General features: G+C 43.1%; 1 protein-coding gene and 1 long non-coding RNA gene across 14 annotated transcripts in view; one reads left to right on the top strand and one right to left on the bottom strand.

Annotated features, from left to right (window-relative positions):
• Positions 1 to 19,778, top strand: part of MAP2 (microtubule associated protein 2) — a 446,273-nt gene that overhangs the window by 314,952 nt on the left and 111,543 nt on the right. For all 13 annotated transcript variants that reach the window (XM_019523436.1, XM_019523438.1, XM_019523433.1 and 10 more), the window contains one exon: positions 3,341 to 3,626. In XM_019523436.1, coding sequence (XP_019378981.1) covers positions 3,365 to 3,626 — 262 coding nt within the window. In that variant the 5' untranslated portion in view covers positions 3,341 to 3,364. The remainder of the gene's footprint in view (positions 1 to 3,340; positions 3,627 to 19,778) is intronic.
• LOC109301996 lies at positions 14,551 to 19,482 on the bottom strand. Its single transcript, XR_002098680.1, has 3 exons — positions 19,398 to 19,482; positions 18,671 to 18,672; positions 14,551 to 14,631 (listed from the first exon to the last, which is right to left on the bottom strand). It is a non-coding gene; the product is annotated as an uncharacterized LOC109301996 (long non-coding RNA).

Raw genomic sequence — 19,778 nt, 5'->3', positions numbered from 1 at the left:
TCATTCTTGTAAACCTGCCATTTTCAATGCAGAGTAGAAATGTTCTGCTCAAAACTAGAGCCACCTACAACAGTCTTTACTCAGTCAAACTTCCCAATGGAAGCATGCTAGTTAGTACCTGGTACATACAGTGCTGTTTCCATAAATACCAAGGTTTCAGAAAGAAGGTAACAGGGGAATATATATGTTACTTCCTTTTATAAGGGATTAAATAGAGTGACTGGCTGCTGTGAAAGGCTACTGATATTTACATTTCAGCAAAACTTTACCCTAAAAGAAAAAAGTAAGTAGCTTAAAAAGCTATTGATACTAAACTACAACATATGATTAGAGTGAGTCAGAATTATTTTCATTAATAAATGATAGACAGATTTGGCTGTTTGCTGTGGGTATGTGTACATGAAATGCTTTACTGCATGTTAGACTAATCTGCTGCTCAGTAAAGCATCACAGTCTACACGTGCACAGCAATTACTGGGCAGTAGATTAGTCTAATGTGCCATTTTCTAGTACTTGTCGATAGTTATTAGAAATCAGCACATTAAACTAGCATGCCAAAGTGCATGTGTAGACGCTCCTGGTCAGCCTAGGCAGCAGGGGCCCACATGGGGCAGGGAGAGCTGTCCCAGCTTGGGGGGATGCTGCCTCCCAGCCATGTGGAGATTGAGGCAGCTGCCTGGCAGTTGGGACAGCTTTCCCTGCCCCATAGAAATCAGGACAGGTCCCAATCTGCGTGGGACTGGCAGGCAGCTGCCCACCCAGCCATGACAACAGCTCCCCCAGCCTCTTGGGGTTTGGGGCCCACCCCAATCTCCCCGTGGCTAGGGAGCTGCCCACCAAGCCAAAACAGCTTCCCCTCCCACCCTACCCCACACAAATTGGGGCTGCCTCCCAAGCTGGGAAACTAGGGGTTGGCACCATGGACTGGGCTGCTCCTGTTGGGTGTAATTTGCTCCTGATGTGGGTGCCCATGTGGACGTGTACCCAGGAGCACTTTAATCAGCCTGAATTTTCTGTGGAGAAAATTCAGATGCATTAATTGCACATGTAGACATGCCCTATGTGTACTAATCAACTGATTCTGATTCTCATGACTACATTGGATTTTCCTGACTATACTGGTAGGTTTGATGACCAATTTGTGGTTGTTTGTGAACTGTTCTCTTAGACTTTTCAGCCTTTGTTATTCATGATATGTAACCAACCATCTATAGGTTTGCTTTACTGCAGTAAAAACTGTTCTGTGTCCAGATTTTACATCAAAATATAGTCAAAATAAGGCACAGTTTAACCTTGATGTAGCTATTCTAAATTAAGCCTGTACCTCCTTGCTCATTATCAGGTTAACTTTAGTGCCTTATCTGGTTAGGGCTAGATACAGACATTACACATAAACTGGTTTAAAACTGTAACAGAATAGATATTCAGTGCACATAAACCAGGTTGAAAATGGCTGAAACTGGTTTGAGATAAACCTGGTTGAATGTAGTATCAAACTTAACTGATTTGGCTCAAGCTGGTTTATGCAACGTCTGTCTCAGACCCCTTCCTGGTTTAAGATAAACCAGACTCCCCCAGCATCCCAGCATGCTCTCTGGGTTGGGCGAGGCTCTGTGCTCCACAGCAGAACTGTTCCGTCCCCTCTGCTCCCTGGCCAGAGCTCCTGCAGAGACTGCAGGCACAGCAGGGTCTGCCTGGCTTCCCCCTGCCCTCAGCCCCCACTCCCACTGCTTGCTGGACAAGAAGGGATCCCCTCTTCCCTCCCTCCCATCTCCCACAGGACGGACCCCAGGCATGTGGTATGCTAGCAACTGTTGAGAGGTGTCTCTGTGTGTGTGTCTCCAATTTCATGGGGACAGGTAGATAGAACAATGACAGTTTAGGATTTTTGGAGCTAATCAACAGGTCAGCTGTTAAGCTGTTTAAGAAGAGTTTAAATAATGGAGAGAGGCTATTGTTTTGCTAATGAGGTGATAAATACTGTTATCAGCCCCTTCCCCCTGCCCTATGGCTTGCTTGCCTGTCAGTTTGCTGCAGACAGTATAGAGAAGCAGGGGAGGAGATTGAAAGACTCTGTATGAGCAACAGATGCATGCACTGCACACACCCCCTTGCCTCAGAGTGCTAGCAGGGAGCTGAGGTCTGGCAACACTCCTGCCCCTTGAGCAGCCAGTGGGGAAAAGCCGGGGACTGTGCAGGCCGACCTCCAGAGGTCCTGCTAGGGTCTGGCCACACCCACCACAGCTCAGCACTGTACAAAAGACGGAAGAGTTGCTCTAGCACCCCCTGGCTTCTAGCCTGAGCCACTGCAGGCATGTGCCTGAATTTCCTCAGTCCAGAGAGATGTCTGTGCAGTTACAAACTGGTTCAGCCTAGCCAGGTTAGACCAATCTGCAAAAATTGAATCAATTCAGGCTCAGGGTTTTTAAATGTCTGTCCCTAGCCCAGGAGTTTACACTGAGATAGCCACCTCTCAATGTAAAACCACACCGTTTGGTGCAGTGACAAAAATGCCTAGCGCCATTCTACCGTGTCTGCTTCCTGCTTGCAGGACTGAAAGATTCTGAATAGGAGAATACCAGATGAAGGGTATGAACTTACTTTTATTCAGATATGTAACTACCTTTATTCAAAAGAGAATGCAAGTGCTTGTATGAAAAACAACTATTCCCTAAATAGTTGGTTATACATAGAGAAATTTGTGTAACTATCTGCAAATTGCCATAGAAAGGGATATGTACATCTATAGGAACGTTCTGCTGTGTATAGCAGGTGGTAGTCAAATCCTTGGGAAAGTGATTGACTTTTTTTGTTCTGCTTGTACACTTCCTAATACAACAGGGTCCTGGTTGGTGACAAAGTCTCCTTGGTGTTACTGCAGTACAAACAGTAATTAACAATAACAGGAATTATTTAAGAAAATTATCACATTCTTCTTCTCTGTCAACACCATGAGGTATTGTTGCTGTCCTGAAGAATGATTCACTTGCAGTTATTTGTCTCCATGTTTAATTGTAATCACTGAATTAAAAAAAAGCCTGATCAATACATTAACTCCCATTAAGAGCTTAGTGCCAGAAGCTCTAAGCCTGGTCCATTGGGGTCAAGTTCTGGACCATAGAGTTTTGTAATTATTTTTGTTAGTTTCTTTTACAGAAGCTTTGATGTTTTCAGAAGCACAAGCATAGCAAACTTTTGCTTTTAAAGCTCTTGCCTCTCTACGATTTGAGTTTTCCTGAAGATGCTGTTGGGAATGTATATGTGTTATATTAGTGTTGCAGACTGAGCCAGGGAAATCACATCTTGAGCACTGCTGATATCTCCTATTACTGCATTACAGGACAGGTGGTAAAGGAGAGGAAATATGGCAGATGATAGGAAGGAGGAAGCCAAGGCACCACACTGGACCTCAAGTCAACTAGCAGAGGCTTCTTCACACCCACATTCTCCAGAAATTAAAGAGCAAGCTGGTGCAGGTGCCGGACTGGTCAGAAGTGCCAATGGATTTCCATACAGGGAGGATGAGGAAGCAAGCTATGGTGAACGTGAGCAACCAGGCACATATTCTAGAACCAAAGAGAACGGGATCAATGGAGAACTATCTACAGGAGACAGAGAAACAGCAGGTAACAAAACCAGACTCCTGCCCATCCTCCCCTTCTTTTCTCATATCTGGCTTTGAATGGGAGGCTAGAGTTTTGGCTTTTGTTTGGGGTTTTTGTGGTCTTTTTTATTGGACCAATAGTTGGAAAGAGAAATTGAGCAAGCTTTCAGGCATAAAGCACCCTTCTTCAGCTGTAGGAAAGAGCTGAAGTGCTTATCTAAACTTGAATGCTTGTCCAACTACTCTTCCAATTATACAGTTGGTCCAGTAAAAGATACCACAAAAAACCAAAACTTTGCCTCCCATACCTTTTCTTGGACCATCATGGCTATAGCAACACTTCAATCCTGTCACATCTGGCTTTGAAGTCACTTTGGTCTGAAAGTGAACATAATACGTTTTCCCACCAGTGAGAGGGGAGACAAGGTGTTTGCTTTTATAAGGATAGGAAAAAACCTTGCGTCTTTCTGGAACCACTTATGGCTGTGTTGGCCCCAGAACAGAAAAGTCTCACATCACCCTTCCAGTCAGGGTTCAGGCAGTGACTGAATGTCCTGCCACTTTTCTGCCAGTTATTAGGTGATGCAGGACAACCATTTAGATGTGCTTTGTGATGTCCTGGGACAAACTGTTAGCACTTCCTATCCTGTGAAACCTTTTAGGGTTTATCCCAAGACAACAGGCATGGGCGTCTGAACAGTCACACTTTGTCCTGAGAGAAAATGTTTTTTCCTGGGGTAAATGTGACATCTGTTTGTAGCCTAAATGCTTCTTTGTCACCCTATTGATAACTCCCATGCAAAATAATAAGCTTGTAACATAAAGCCATGGGACTTAGTGAAATAGCCCTAGCCATTCATGACAAAGACCATCATTTCACACATTAGTGAAATGCTACCACAATCAAGCCTCTGAACAGTAGTCTAAATGTTAACTAATATGTCATCTTGGGTCGGGTGTCTGACTGGTAGAATCCAGGCATAACCTTACTAAAGCCAGTAGAAAACCTTGTGTAGGAGAAATAAGAGTTTAATCTGTTGTGGTATCATGGAACAAGAAAAGCAACATATGTTGCTGCATCCAGTGTCCCCGTTTTCCTTTAGCTAAGACAAATTCTGGAGACTGTACTCAAGGCCAGATTCTGGCATTGTCATACTGAGTAGTATGGTGTGGAAACCAATGGGACTTTTCATGGAGTAAAACCCTACTGAGCCTGAGTAGGAGTATTTAATCTGCAAGCATATCACCCTTTGTAATCATTGGGGGGTTTGTCTGTGAATAAATTCTATAGGCAATTTATAAAGACTTGAAGATTTGGCTGTATCTGGCAAAAAAAAAAGCCCAGAAAGCATGTTGTAGAAAATGAAAGAATTATGCAAAGAGGCTTCCCCTTTTAGAAATAAGTATTTTTTTTCTTTGCAGAACTCCTACTTTAATACCCAAATGTACAGTGGAAAGGGAATTTATCTGTTTTACAGACACCAGTGTCATTGATGTATGCATCAATGCATGCTAAGAGGATAATCATAGCACCATTTACTAACTGTTCAAGAACATTTTATGAGATGCTATCTATAATTTCTTTGCAGTTAGACAATTTTGAATTTCCAGGCCCTAAAGTAGTTTCATAAGGGATTGTATTGGAATGATACGCCTTCTTAAAAATATGTAGATTTAGATTTTAAGAGATTATCCTTGTGGATAGCAACAATTTGAAGGCTTTAAGGTGAAATAAATCCCTGTATGGCCATTAATGTAAACCTGTGATGGTGCTTGTTTGTGTGAAAGATGACAGAAACTGTTTTTTTCCCCATTCACCAACTTTATTCCATATATAAGCACCAAATAGGCATGCAGAGTTCCTTTTAAAAAAAATGACTCAATCACTTGCATTTTCAGATCATCATATTATTTTTTTATGTCTGATCCTAGCCACTATAAGAAAAGAAGAATAGTGCAATGGAGAAGTGCTAGCCTAAAGCTTAAGCATTCTGGTTTCAGTCCCTTGATCTGCCATTGATGATTTTTGTGATCTTTGGCAAGTCATTCTGGGCCCGATCTGAAAACACTTAGGCACCTAGGGCATGTCCAGATGCAGCCATGCAGTATGTGGCGCCACAAACACATCTGCAGCACCATACATTACACAGTCAGCTGTTCTCTGCACTGCAACGGTGCGCTGCCCGTGCATGCACTGCTCCTTTTCTTTTTTCCCCCATTCAGGGCTCAAAACAAACTGTTGGGGAAAAAAAACTGAGCAGCACATGCGGCTAAAAAGCAGAGCCAGGCTGCCCAAAGCCATGCTCTGCTGCCAGCATGCTCTGTGTGCCAGGATTGCTGCAGCTGCAGCCCCAGAAGGCCCCCAGGACCCCAGGTAAAGCTGCTGGAGCCAGCTCAGGGCTGACTCTAGCCTCCCCTACAGCCCTTGGGGTAACTTGCCGTGTGCCAAAGTGCGTGTGGCATGGATATTCCCTGGGGACAAGTAGAAAGGTGTGCTGCTGCTACTTCTCCCCGGTGAGCCAAAGGTCTGTGCCCATCTGGACATGGTCTTAAAGTGCAATAGTGGCAGAATTTAGGCACTTAAGTCCAAGTCTAACTGCACAGGTTAATTTTTAGCTACCTAAGTTTTTGCCAGAAGATTTACTTGGTGCCTACAGTTTTGCTCGTGTTGCCAGAGCTCAGAGGTGCCATCATCTTGCTCAGCATCTTTGCACCTATTTTATAACAAAGCCTGTTTGGGATTCATGACCTAGGCGTCCCTGCTCTCAGAGTTCCCTGAGTGAACCGATATGATAAAGATTGCTAGCTGAAACAAAAACACTCCACCCTAATGCTGAAACTAAGGCGAAAATAACTGTATTGTGGAAGCATGTATACTTGATCGCTGCAGCAAACATTTTTTGTTTGCACAGTTAAAAATTGCCTTTATTTTTCTCTTTTAGCCTCTATCTAAGATTTATTGAGTCTGACCTCAGTATTGGAATCCTCTGAGTCTGGCTGTAGCATTGGCTTTGGTTGATTTCATTCAGTAGCATACTGATAATGGCTGCATTATTGAACAGCAGTGTCCCCCTTTAAAATGGAAGAGAACTAACCTGATGACAGAAAGCATGATGCAGGATATAAGGGCAGCCTCAGGGTCTGATCCTGCATCCATTTTTGTCAGTGGAAAAAAACTGTGTGGGGCAGGATCCATCTTTAAAATTGTCAAATATCCCTTTGAAAATCATTCTTGCTAGTCTTTCACCTTATAAAAGTAAGACAAGTTAGTAACACAGGAGATCCTTCAAATATCCATCCATCCATCCACTCTCTGCATGTGTGTGTGTTCACTTCTGCTTTTTGTTGAGAGGTAAGAAACTGATTTAGGCAATGTGAACTGTGCTGTTAAGAGCACGGGTGTTCAGGCCTTCTGAAAATACATGCATCACCCATCTTATCCAACAAAGACTGAACTGTGGGCAGTAATACCTTCTGAATGATTCCTTTGTATTGATTGTGTTATTTTATTTCCAGTTATTGAGAACAGGACAGGTCCATGATTACACAGGACTCAGGTGGATTCAGAATGGAGGCAAGGGGAATGCGACTACACTTCCTTAGCTCTCATATGCTGTGAGCTCTCTGAGGTCAGCAGCATGTCAGCACAGCTCCTGCTGAAGTTCTGCATGTGCTGTGAACTATCTGAGCTCATCAGATGATCATCCCAGGCTCCTGCCACAACCCCTCCTTCAATGCAGCTCCAGAGTCAGGGGATGAGCATCATCCCCTCCTTCCTCCCCCTTCCCCCAACACTGAATTCAACTGCAAGGGGAAAAGAGGGAATGAGTAGCAGCAGTGGTAACTCCCTGGGCTCTGGAGCTTTGTAAAAACAGGGGCTGCCAGACCCCACACCAATCAGCTGATGAGTTCAGAGAGCTCATGGCACAGGCAGCACTCTGGCAGGAGCTGTGCTGACATGCTGCTGACCTCAGAGAGCTCACAGAGCACATGCACCATGCAGCCACCATACCACACACTTTCCCTCTGCTCCAAGCCCCTCCCTGATCCACCCCTACATACAGACACTCACACGCTTCAGTGGGTACTCAGGCCCAAGAATATAAGATCAGATGTTAAGTTCATTAGGCAAAATGTTTTCTCATCCTGGAAAATATGGATTATAAAGTTCATAAGTATGTGCCTAAATTTGGAAAGACTGATCTTAATGGGCTTTGGAACAGGCCCCATATAAGGACCACCATGGTACTAATTAATTTCTGGGAAGGGTCTTTTGGCCAATAATGATGGCTGCCTCTTGGCTGGTAAAAAATCCTAGTCAGGAATATAGGGGAAAAATCTACCAAACCTTAAGAGATAAGCTCATCTCCAGTTAATTCAACAAATCCAATGCATATTTAACTTGCAAAGAACTTTAAATCATAAAGATTGTTTACTACATTTATAATGCATTTGTTATTAGATGTCCTTTATATTTAGTAATGATGTGATGAGTAATCTGTCAATTTTTTATAGTTAGAGGTAAAAGTAGCTGGATTTATTCTGAAGTCTTTTTCTCATAAGTAGAGTTAATGTGTCCGTATGTATAGTGACTCAGTCAATTGAACTCTTTCTTCATTACATACCAGGTTTACAGTGGAGAAGGATTGGGTTACCTATGTAGTTATTTGTTGAATTGTTTTTTAACAAGCTGAGACAGGATAAATTGCCTGGAATCCCATTTTCTGGATATTTTGTTCTCAAGTCAGGTAGTGTCAGAGGAAGAAACAGTTATTGGCCAGTGTGCTTAGTGAGGGATCATGACAGACTGATACATGGAGAGATCTTCACTGGTGAACACAACACCCAAAGGTTTGGGGCATGGAGAAACTGCTGAAAGACAGGAAAAGTTGATGTGGCTCATCAGTAAGTTGAGAGATCCTCCTCCTGAAGAACATACGAATCTATGGGAGGAGTACATGTGACAGATGGGTGGGTTTTGAAATCAAGAATGTATGAGAGATTTTTGGTAAATGAGAGATTGGATTAATGTAAGCAGTCAATCATGCAGAAGGAAGCAGGGAGATTCATAGATTGTAAGAGGCTGGAAGGGACCTCAGAAGATCATTGGGTCCAGCTCCCCTGCACCAAGCAGGAAAGACAACTAGGGTCAAGTGACCCCAGCAAGGTGACTGTCCAGTCTCCTCTTGAAGATCTCAAGGGTAGGCGATTGCACCACCTCTGGAGGGAGCTTATTCCACAGTCTGGACACCCTGGTTGTGAACAAGTTATTCCTAATGTTGAGTCTGAAATGGTCTTCCAGGAGTTTGTGGCCATTGCTCCTGGTTTTCCCCAAGTGTGCCCTGGTGAACAGTTGTTCACCAACCCCTTAATGTACACCCGTGATGTAGTGGTAAGCTGCTACCAAGTCCCCTCTCAGCCTTTTCTTCTTCAGGCTGAAAAGTCCCAGGTCCCTCAGCCTTTCCTCGTATGGCTTGCCTTGCAAGTCTCTGATCATACAGGTGGCTCTTCTCTGGACTCTCTTGAACTTTCCCACATCCTTGTTGAAGTGCAGCACCCAGAACTAGATGCAGTACTCCAGCTGCAGTCTCACTAGTGCCAAGTAGAGTGGAAGAATCATTTCCTTGCTTTTGCTGGAGATGCATCGATTGATGCATGCCAGAGTATTATTTGCTCTGCTGGCTACAGTGTCGCACTGCCAGCTCATATTCATACTGTGGTCAATTATTACCCCAGGTCCCTTTCATTCATAGTGTTGGCCAGATTGGCATTGCCAAGCCTGTAGGTGTGCAGGGGATTGTTTGTCTTTACATTTTTTGATGTTACACCTCATCTGGATCTGATCTGCCCGACTTGCCAGCCTGTCTAGGTCCACCTGTATCTGCAGCCTATCTTTATGCGTGATCATGCTTCCCCATGATGATGGGAAGGAGTGGGGTAGAGGATCTGATTTGGGCACCTGGGAATAAAAACAAATACTGTTCCACTGGAATAGGAAAAGACTGAAAAGAAAAGAAAACTGAGGAGATTTAGTTCTGTTACAGTATGAATGTAAATGCTTCCTAACTGAATCATTTGTTTTACAAGTCTGTAGACCTATTTGGTCCAGCCAAGTTCAGTGGGTACATTTAGGAAAGAATCTGATGACCCCATTCCCTGGGTCAGTTTTTAAACAGACGATTGGGTACATGTCTCCACACAGACGCAGCAGAGTGTCCTATGCTGAAAGGCCATTTAGTGACTCTTTTGTTTCTTTCTGGTTTTTTGCTTCCCTAGTCCCCCCTCATTTGCCAGTCTAGCCTTTCATCTCACCCCTGCTTATCTCAGATCCTGCCACTGTCTTTCCATTCCTCTATTCTGGGGTTCAGTCTCCTCATAAAGAGCCTCACTGCCGTGAAGTCAAGTAACTTTACTTCTCATTTCTCTGTGTGACCTCTGTACTGCCTCGTACTGCTCAGTGTAATTATCTGCAGGGCAATGCAGAGAGACAGCAATCCCCAGTGGAGTCTGGGCCTCAGTCAGGCAGAAAAAATGACTTCAGTTGCACATGCTGACTCTGCAGCATGAGGGTGATTCAGAGAGATTTGCTTCAGTTTCAATAGCACTTGCTATGCAGCTGTGGTCTGATCCAACTTTTTTGAACAACTGGTGTTCAACTTCTGGCCTGTGAGCCAAATCCGGTCCACAGACCAGTCTTATCTGGCCCATAGGGCTTCCACAGGCCCAGAAACTTGGCATTGGGGGAGCACCAGAAGCCAGTTTGCCACTCTGGAAGTCATGGCAATTAAGGCTGGCACTAGTTCCCTGCTGCCAAATTTCTGGACCTCTGGGGAGCTCTGCAAGTTGGATGACAGTCCCACATGCCTGATTGTACCAGCGTGTGGGGTCACTCCACAACCAGATCTGGCACATGTGGCCAGGCCAGCATGTCAGATGACACCCTGAGACTGACCTTATGCTCCGACCCCATGCTAGATCTGGTCTGCGGATCAGGCCCATATCACTCATCCATTTCACAGGGCCGGAAAGTTGAGCACCAAGGCTTTTGAAGATCAATAGGGAAACTTTTCATTAGCTTTAATGAGAATTGGACTGCACTTTGAGCCCTGAAGAAAGCCATACTACACTCTCTTCATGCTGTCTTATGGAAATGTAGTAACCTCTTCTAAAAGCTGCAGCATTTGTTCAAGACTAATATATCTTGGGGCTGATTTGGCATTTTATGAGTATAGTAAAGTTTGAATGCCAAATTTCCCACGCACAAATTGCATGTGACAGGTAACCAATTTGCTTTGATATAGTCATATTTTTTCTTCCTAGAAACACCATTAATGAGAAAGCCAACAGGCCTTTTGCCCTAATGTAAAACTTTGTGAGCCTGTGATTTTGGCAGCTCCAACATTACTGTAATGTAGCAGCAGTTATTTTCTTTGTTTGCCTATTTGTACTGTGCCCCTACCCTATCCATTTAAAATCCGACCCTACCTCAAGGAGCAGTCCCTTAAGGTCTCATTTACAGCAAAAACCACTGGGTCTTCTGTTTTGGGTGTGCGTTTTCAGTTGCAATATACGCCTAGAAAATGTAGGAGAAGCAAGTGAAATAGCTGAGGAGGAAAAGTAATGGCATCTAAAGATAAATCTGATTTTTGAGTTTATTTTCTTTTATTTATGATTTTTACAAAGCTGAAAGAAGACTTCTTACCATATCGTTTGATAGCTCTCATGGGGAAGAAGCTGTTAATTAATCATGCTAGTCTTTCTCTTTTTGCTCAGGAAATTGTGGTGATAATTACTGTGTACACCATGCATCTCACTTGCTGATTTTGATACAAGCAAATATACATTGCATAGCATTGTTTCTGCTTTGTATTTGTTAGAAGTAACACGGATGTCATTTTCTGGGACACCTTATCTGAATGTATCAGACATGATCAAATCACATTATGGAAGAGAGCATAGTTGGAGGCTTTTCAGCACTGTATCTTTGAGGCATTCCTTAGGAAATATTATTTCACCATTCTCTTTAAAGCCTCCTGTATAGCTTCCCCTGGGTGGTATGTTTGGAGGGGATTGGGAATGGGGCCAAGGAAATTTCCACCCCCTCTTAATATTCAAAAACTGCAGAGAATGAATTTGTCCTTGCCTCCATGTTCTTTGGATTTTTAGCATACTTATTTGCTAAATAGAGTAAAACACTCAATTTGACTCAGTCCTTGCCTTTGTCTAGCTTTTCCTACTCTCCTAGAAATTTCACAGATTGATCACTGTCCCTTTTTATATCAAAGGAGTTAATTTTTTAAAAATTCTTTGCCATCTCTTTTCATTATATAATCCAATTTTAAGGTGGTTTCTCTTCTCTAGCCTCCAATTTCATTCTGTCTGATCCTGGCTGTTCCTCTGCTTCAGTGTACAGGAGTGAAAGGGGTTAGATTTTCCCAAGTTATCAGCCGAACTATTAGAAGAATTCAGCCCCCCTCTTAGGCACCTTAATGAAGCGGCCAAACTTGTCAGCATGTGTTGGCTCCTAGGTTAGGGACAGACATTACACATAAACTGGTTTAAGTGATCAGAAACTGGTTTAAACTGGTAACAGAACAGATGTTCTGTGCACATAAACCAGGTTGAAAATGGCTGAAACCGGTTTCAGGTAAACCTGGTTGAATGTAGTATCAGACTTTACTGATTTGGGTGACACTGATTAATGCAATGTCAGTGCTGTGGAAGGAAAGGAGAGCTGCTGTAGCACCCCCTGGCTTCTAGCCTGAGCCACTGCGGCATGTGCCTGCATGTCTGGGATGTCTGTACAGTTACAAACTGATTCAGTCTAGGCAGTTTAGACTAACCTGCAAAGATTCAACCAATTCAGGCTCAGGCTTTTTGAATGTCTGTCCCTAGCCCTATTGAGCATCTCCGTCTAGCAAATACTTTTGAAAATCTGTCCATTTTTCCAGGTGCCTAAGTGGGATCTGAACTCCTTAGAAATCCTGGGCTCAGTTGTGGTGCTGAGCATGTCTAGATATTGGATCCAAAAAAAGTATAGGTTGGATTTTTAAATGTTCCTAAATGATTTAGGACCATGAATATTGATTTTTATGGCTTGGCTTTTCAAAGGAATTTAAGATTTAGTATCACTGAAATTCACCTATCACTTGCCTGCCTTCCCTCTGAAAATCTGCAGCTGTGCTTCCACGTCACATAGGCATTTTTAAAAGCTACATTTAGAACCAACTCTTCTGTAATAATGTCACTGAAATCAATGGATTTGTAGTCACACACATCAAAATTGAATTTGACCAGGAGAAAGACAATGAAATGGCTGCTTTTGTTGTTATGTTCCATTCATTATTTTAACTAGTTTCAATGTTTCTTCTTATAAGGTGAACATAAAAAAAACTAAGCTTCTTTAAGGAATGAGAGATTAGCTTAATGTAACTGTGTTGTCATAGTAACAAGAGGTCTAACTTGTTGCAGTTGATGTTCCCAGACAGTGTAATCGATTATGACATTGCAGAGCTCATGATCTAACAACTGGAGTAACAAGCCTGAATTCTAAGTAAAATATCTTTAATAACATATTCTTCTAATCACACTGTTTAGCATAATGTTTCCCTAAAAGTGCTCTTTATTAAAACTGTATTTTAAAATATTCTAATGATACCCTTCTCGTGTGATATGGCCAAGTTTTAGAGTAAGCATTGTGCACTGAGGACAGGTGGACATGTGGTTGACTGGTCTCTGCTCCTTTTGAGTCCATGCTTCATGCTTCATTTGCTGTCCAGAGAAGAGATATCCTGTTAAATAAAGTAGTCTAAACTGGGCACCAGACCTGGTTATATTTACTACTATGATATTGATGTTTTTATTGCTAACCATCTCATTCTTCCATCCTCCATCTCTGGACAAAGCCTTGCTTTTCAGCATACCTGCTACTATTCCACCGTCTGCTGGTTTGGTTGAGGTTGTGAGCTTTTGCCTCACTATTTGCTTAGAACCAGCCATCTACTAGGAGTAGTAGGAGTTTCATTAATAGTATAATAGCATCGAGAGGTCCTGCTCAAAATCAGGGCTCATTGCACTAGACTCTGTACAAATGGGATATAATTTTCCATTAAGTGCAGAGCTGAGTTGAGAGGATCTCACCAAAGGTCCATTAAAAAACCGCAAAGCATTATTTTTCAAGGGTTCTGGGGATTCTTGTTTTAATCAGAGTAAAATCAGCTAGTTGGATGAAATTCTGCAAATTTCCCTTCTACTTCAAAAGGAGGAGGCAGATCCCTCTGGGATGCATCTTCGCTGGCTGCAGTCATGGACTGTGGCCCAAGAGGATTTTGTGTCTCATTTTACAGCTTCCTTGTCCTCTGCTAGCAACCATAGGCAGTCCAGGATGGGGGAGTCTGCCAATGCCTAGAGCAAGTCTTGTGCCAGTCATTAACCAAGTCACCTACATTCTTTGCAGATCCCATTTTCCCTTTATGATAACTAATGTGTGTGGATTTTTATGCGCTTTTAAGTACTGCTAAATCTAGTCACAAACTCAAACAGAAGACACTGCAAGTTAGACCAGCATTTCTCTAGCACAGCACATGATCTCCCTTTGCCCCCTGTAAATATACGTCTAGTTGCATGCAGGTACACCACGGCATGAAGAAAATTAAATATATACTCTCCTTCATACATACAAAGCAAGAACATCTTCCCTCATTTTCCCAAGTAAAAAGGGCAGATGCCGCAAAATCATTTAAAAATAACAAGTCACATAAACAAGCTGCTACTACTCCTAAGATTGCCAGGGGCTGCAGATTTTTCTTTCCAGGTTGCCATGCCAACATCTCAGTGCACTGACAGAGATTTCTTTTTAAGCTCCACTGAGAGAAAGTATGCAGTCTGGGAGCTTATTTAGCATTCAGGGATGGACCTGCAGCAGGCTGAACAGCCTCTCTGTGAAGCGCCTGAGCCGGATTCAGACCATCTGACAAAGGAAGCGAGACTCTTCCTCAGTGTTTGCCTCTCAAGGTTAAGGGAGTCAGCTATGTGGAGAAGCAAGGAAATTAGATAAGTGCAGTTTGCAATCAAAGGCCAGATTCTGTTGCCTTCGCTCAGGCACCCGTGGTAGTCAAGGAGAAGTTTTGTCTGAAGGAATGTCTCCATTTCAGAAGAAACATGGCATATTTTTAGTTTTGATTAAAATTTTGAGTGGGCTTCCTCTCTTAGCCAGAGTTCAGAACGTTCAGAACAAATCTTTTTCTTCTCTCACTTTTCTTTTCTTGATAATGCAGTAAAGATTGAAAAATCGGGCATATAGTGCTTTTTAATATATATAAATTAGGCAGACAAGGTTCTTTGGGTGAATTTGATACCTTTTCTTATACTTTATTAGACTTAAGTTGGTCTAATAAAAGATATCAGGTAAAAGAACCTTGTCTGCCTATGTCCTTAGACCAACGCAGCTACAACTTACACCCCTTTTTTATCTTTTACTTTTCTTAATAACAATCACATATTAATAAGCGCACTAATATTATTATAACAGCATACTACAATATGAACTATAATATATGCATCATATGGTAGTAAGCCTAACAACATAATAGCACAATAAGATGTAATAATCACAATAATATTAATAACTGCTTCTTAAATAGTAGCAATAACTTCTTATTAACAGTAACTGCTCATTGACCTTTTCTTAAGTGGTAACAATAAAAAGTTGGTTGGCGTCTTAGGACTGAGGGAATGAGAGTGTATATAAGACAGCTAGTCTTAGATGAGATACGTATACAGTAGTTAGCTGTCCTACTTCCCCCTCTTAATATCTATGGGCATGTGTAGACATAATGGGGGCCCTAAATTGAAGCAGTGGGTTTTAAAAACACTGCTTCAATTTAGGGGGGAAGTAAACCCCCATATTGTGCACACACCCATGCACTTACCTGCTTCTCCAGCAGTGGGGAGGGGAGGGCGAGCTGCCGGTGGGTGGAGTGGTCCCTGGGCTGCAGGGGTGGGGGAGGCCTGTGCTTCCCTCTACAGCGGTGGTAGACCCCCCCAGGTGGCACCCACCCGTAGGCACCTGGCTTGGTCTGTCCCGGGGGCACCACAGCTGTGTAGCGAAGCACCAGGCTGCCACACAGCTCAGGCAAGCAGATTGCCACTTTTTTTTCTCTTGGGCATAGTCTACCTTCCCAGGCTGCTGCCAGGCTGCCTACACAGGCTTCCTGCAGAGCCCCTGAGCTACATGGAGCCCAGTGCTTTGCTCCATGCCTGTAGGGCAGCAAACTAAAACTCCTCCAAGGCGATGTAGTGCCTAAAACTCCTCTGAGGAGTTTTAGTTTGCTGTGCCCCAAGTCATTTAAGGTGTATTACACTGCTGAATTTGGTACAGCAGCTGGAATTACTGTACAAAATATGCCACCAACACATGCAAACACCAACATCATTAAAACCGTGCAAAAGCATATAACCCACTTTAAAGTGTCATGCACACATTTCGTCTACACACAGCCTATGAAGAGTTTGGGCTTGAAGTGCAAGTGAGAGTGAGATCTGGGTTATATTTTTGATTCTGCCACAGACTCCTTGTGTGATCTTGGGCAAATCATTTCAGCCTTCCTGTGCATCAGTTTTTCCTAGGTCTAATATGTTAATAGTATCTATCTTGCAGCATTATCATGCAACTAAGTTAGCTGTGCCTGGAGAGTTTGTTGAGAGAAGACACTACAGAAACATCAAAGTCTTGATGTTTTTATCTCCATTAATGTATTGCACACAGTGTGCAAAAATGCTGGCAGGTGCAAGGAACTGCTTATTGACCTGCAGAAAGTTGAAACAAAGACTCAGTTACATAGGTAGGGATGTTCGGGAGATCCTTTTCTATATTTGGGAACAGACTTAGCCAAAACTTTAAAGGTACCATTGTCATGCAGACAACTGCGTAGAGCCTGTAGAAAATAAGCATAAGGTATCATTATCTGAGCTGGGAAAACCCGATGGTTCTTTTCAGAAAGTCATTTTAACTCAGTGCTGAATAGATTCAACTTCTGATGGAAACCAGTTTCATTGAGAGAAGTATGCATTTAGGGGAAACTATGTATTTTACCACATTTCATATGGTAATTTTTCATTCCTTAAGTCTAGTTCTTATGAGTGCATGATCAAGGTGGGGCTACTTTCAGCCACAGTGGGAGAGTCTGCACATGACACTATGTCTCCATAGCAACATGCTATGGTGATATACTGTCCATGGGCAAAAACTGTGATGCCACAGCTATATCACCACAGCGATGCACTCCTGCATTATAGTGCATCACTACGGCGATGTAATGCCTAAAAATAACTGCACAGCATGCATGGTATAGTATGCACTGTTACTGCACTGTCTTTTAGTACTTTCAAAAGGAAGTACTAAATGATGGCACAGTAACAACGGCACCTTAGCAGCACAAGTAGACATGCCCAGTGTGATCTAAAGTGTTAATACAACTAACTTTCACCTAATTCTGCTTTCATGCATCTAAATAGATGAGTATTAACAAAGAGGAACAGAAATTTCTGCTGTCTACACTGTGTAGGGTAGCACTAATATATCAAAACTGATTTAATCAGAACAACAGCTGCATTAGAGAAGGAGTAGGATTAGCCATGATTATTGTGTATTATCAGTGCCCAATCTAACATAATGGTACCGTGCTGATTGCTGGTCATTTCTAATGTTGTGTAGTAACTGTTTGATTTCTTCTGTCTGCATATGCAAAATTTCTTTTTCCTTTCACTTTAACTCTTCCTTTTTATTTTGATACATCAAAATATCAAATTATAGTATTGTCGCATTAAATCCTCATTTTTTTCTGCTCCATTTTCACTGTGGTTTCTTATTGCTTTTTTGCATGTTATCTCACTTCTTCATTGTCTCCAGTCCATCCTTTCTATATGGTCTGCTCCCAGTATTCTGCACAGGCCACTGCTTCTGGTGTTGGTGTTGACAAATCTTGTGGGGTGCATTGTGGTGCTACAGGGCATCTCAGGAGATCATCTGTGCTTTGCTTCTCCTGACAAATACATTGGCCAGTTGCAAAAGGCCCCATGATTTCATGAGAAAGCTGCATCTACCAAGACCCACACTCAATCTCTTTAGGTTCTGCCATGTGTGCCTTTTTTAATTGGAGCTGGATGCTAACTCCTCACTGGGAGTTGGCTCCATTCAGCAACTTTGTTGCCTAGTTTCTCCCATTCTTTTTCCCAGAGGGTAGTTCTGGCTGATTCTGGTGACCTGGTCAATGGTGTGGTAGAGGATGAAAAGCTGCTTCTTCACGAGAAATGACGATGCACTGATTGATGTCCATATAGCTGATGGTGGTCATCTGACTCGTGTACCTGCCAGTCAGTGTCACCTACTACCTTCCTCCTCATGTAAGGGGGCGCTATACCAGATAGTATATATTCGCAGGGAACAGGGGTGGGTTTTAGACAGCCTGGTATAATTCTGCATGTATCATTTAGGGCAATGTCAATATATTTAATGCTCTCTCTCTGTTTTTTTTTCACCTTTTTCTCCTCTAAACCATTCCTCTGCCTGTAGGTCTTGAGCTTTCATAGCCCTTTCTTTTTTAAAGGTCTGACCCTTTTAGATCAATCTTCCCCACTTCTTGCAATGAATAAATCCTTGTCCCAGAAGAGGCTATGGAGCAGGGCCCTCCTGGGCATCATAGAGATGGAAGCAATACAGTCCTAGGAGGTTGAAAGAAAAAGTTCTGCCAGAGTATGCTTGGTTTGCTTAGTGCTGCAAGCATAGAGTGCATTTATATGAGTTTCTTGCCCATCTACCCTAAGAAGGAGACATGTGTCTTCCTCCCCTATTTCCATCCAAGGTCTGACTGTCTTAAGTTAACCATCCCTGTACAAAGCTAATTTACTTACTGTATAAGGATTACAGGCTACAGACTGCCAGGTGAAACAAGCTCAGAATTTGAGATCTTATTGCAATATAGGACTATGCGACTGTGTGGATTTTACCATAACACAACACATCCTTTTTATTGAATCAGGATTGTGAATGACTTGTGGTCTCCAGACATCTGTTTGAATACCTTTGGATCCTCATTTACTTAGGGTGTGGGCCAGTAGTACCAACAGGGAGGAACGGGGTGGGAAGACAATATGAACAGTCACGAAGGGTCAGTCAGCTTAGGGGATGATAACTGAGGAGGGCAAATTCCTTAAAAAGCCCAGTCTAGTGTGAACAGTGCCAATAGAAAGAAGCCATACAGGAATGATGAGCAGGACACAAAGGCGAATCCAGAGGGCATGCAGGGGTGTAGCTGCACACCCCCTTTCAGACTACACTGCACCACAGAAAACTCTGGGGACTTTTTTAAGTCCTCAAAGCAGGACTTTGAGTTACCCCCTCCCACACCACTTGCCATCTGTGTTCAGAGGCAGGTCCCCTCCCCTCACCCCTTTTTTTCTCCTTCCACACTTGATACTGCCTACTGCTTTTCCCACTGTCCTGGGGGTAGGGGGGCTGGGCTGATCGAGGGACAACAGCAGCAGCAGTGGCAGCAGGGTGCATTCCTCCATCTTGCCCAGTACCCCCAGGAGCAGGTGTAGGGAAGGAAAACCCACTTCTTCTGCTCCTGTTGCTGTCCCCAGCTAAGTCTAGTCCCATGCAGCCCAGCTGAAGTGGGTAGGAGTGGCTCTGGAGCTTCCCCCACACACTGGAAAGCGAGGACAGGGTTGGCAAGGGATGGGAGAGAAGGGGCTATGCCTGTGAGCACAGAGAGGGAGGGCAAGGGATTCTTACTTGCTTTGTGGACTTAAATAAGTCTGTGGAGGCTCCTGCTGTGTGGTCTGCCTGAATGTGTGGTGGGAAGGAAGCTGGGAGTCGAGTATAGTCACCCCTGAAATGCAGGTGCTACTCCTGTCCCCCACCCCCTTTGCAAAATTCTGCATCCTCCCCTAGCAGGACACAAACCTCAGCAAAGAAGAGAATAACTGTAAAATGTATTCCTCTCCATGTGACTTTGAATTGTTTCATAGGGATTCAGATCATTCATATGCAAATCAGAATTCTGCTGGGTTTACTTTGTTATGTATGTGTGTATGTGTAAGCGTGCCTGGCCACATGCATATGTAAATATGCAGAATCATTCATTGCAATCAGTAAGAGAAAGATGTCTGCCTT

The sequence above is a fragment of the Gavialis gangeticus genome, unplaced genomic scaffold (genome assembly GCF_001723915.1).
Source record: "Gavialis gangeticus isolate Ggan-Ray unplaced genomic scaffold, GavGan_comp1, whole genome shotgun sequence".
NCBI lineage: Eukaryota > Metazoa > Chordata > Crocodylia > Gavialidae > Gavialis > Gavialis gangeticus.
The sequence above is the reverse complement of the archived record's forward strand: the minus strand, read 5'-3'. Positions and strand labels throughout refer to the sequence as shown.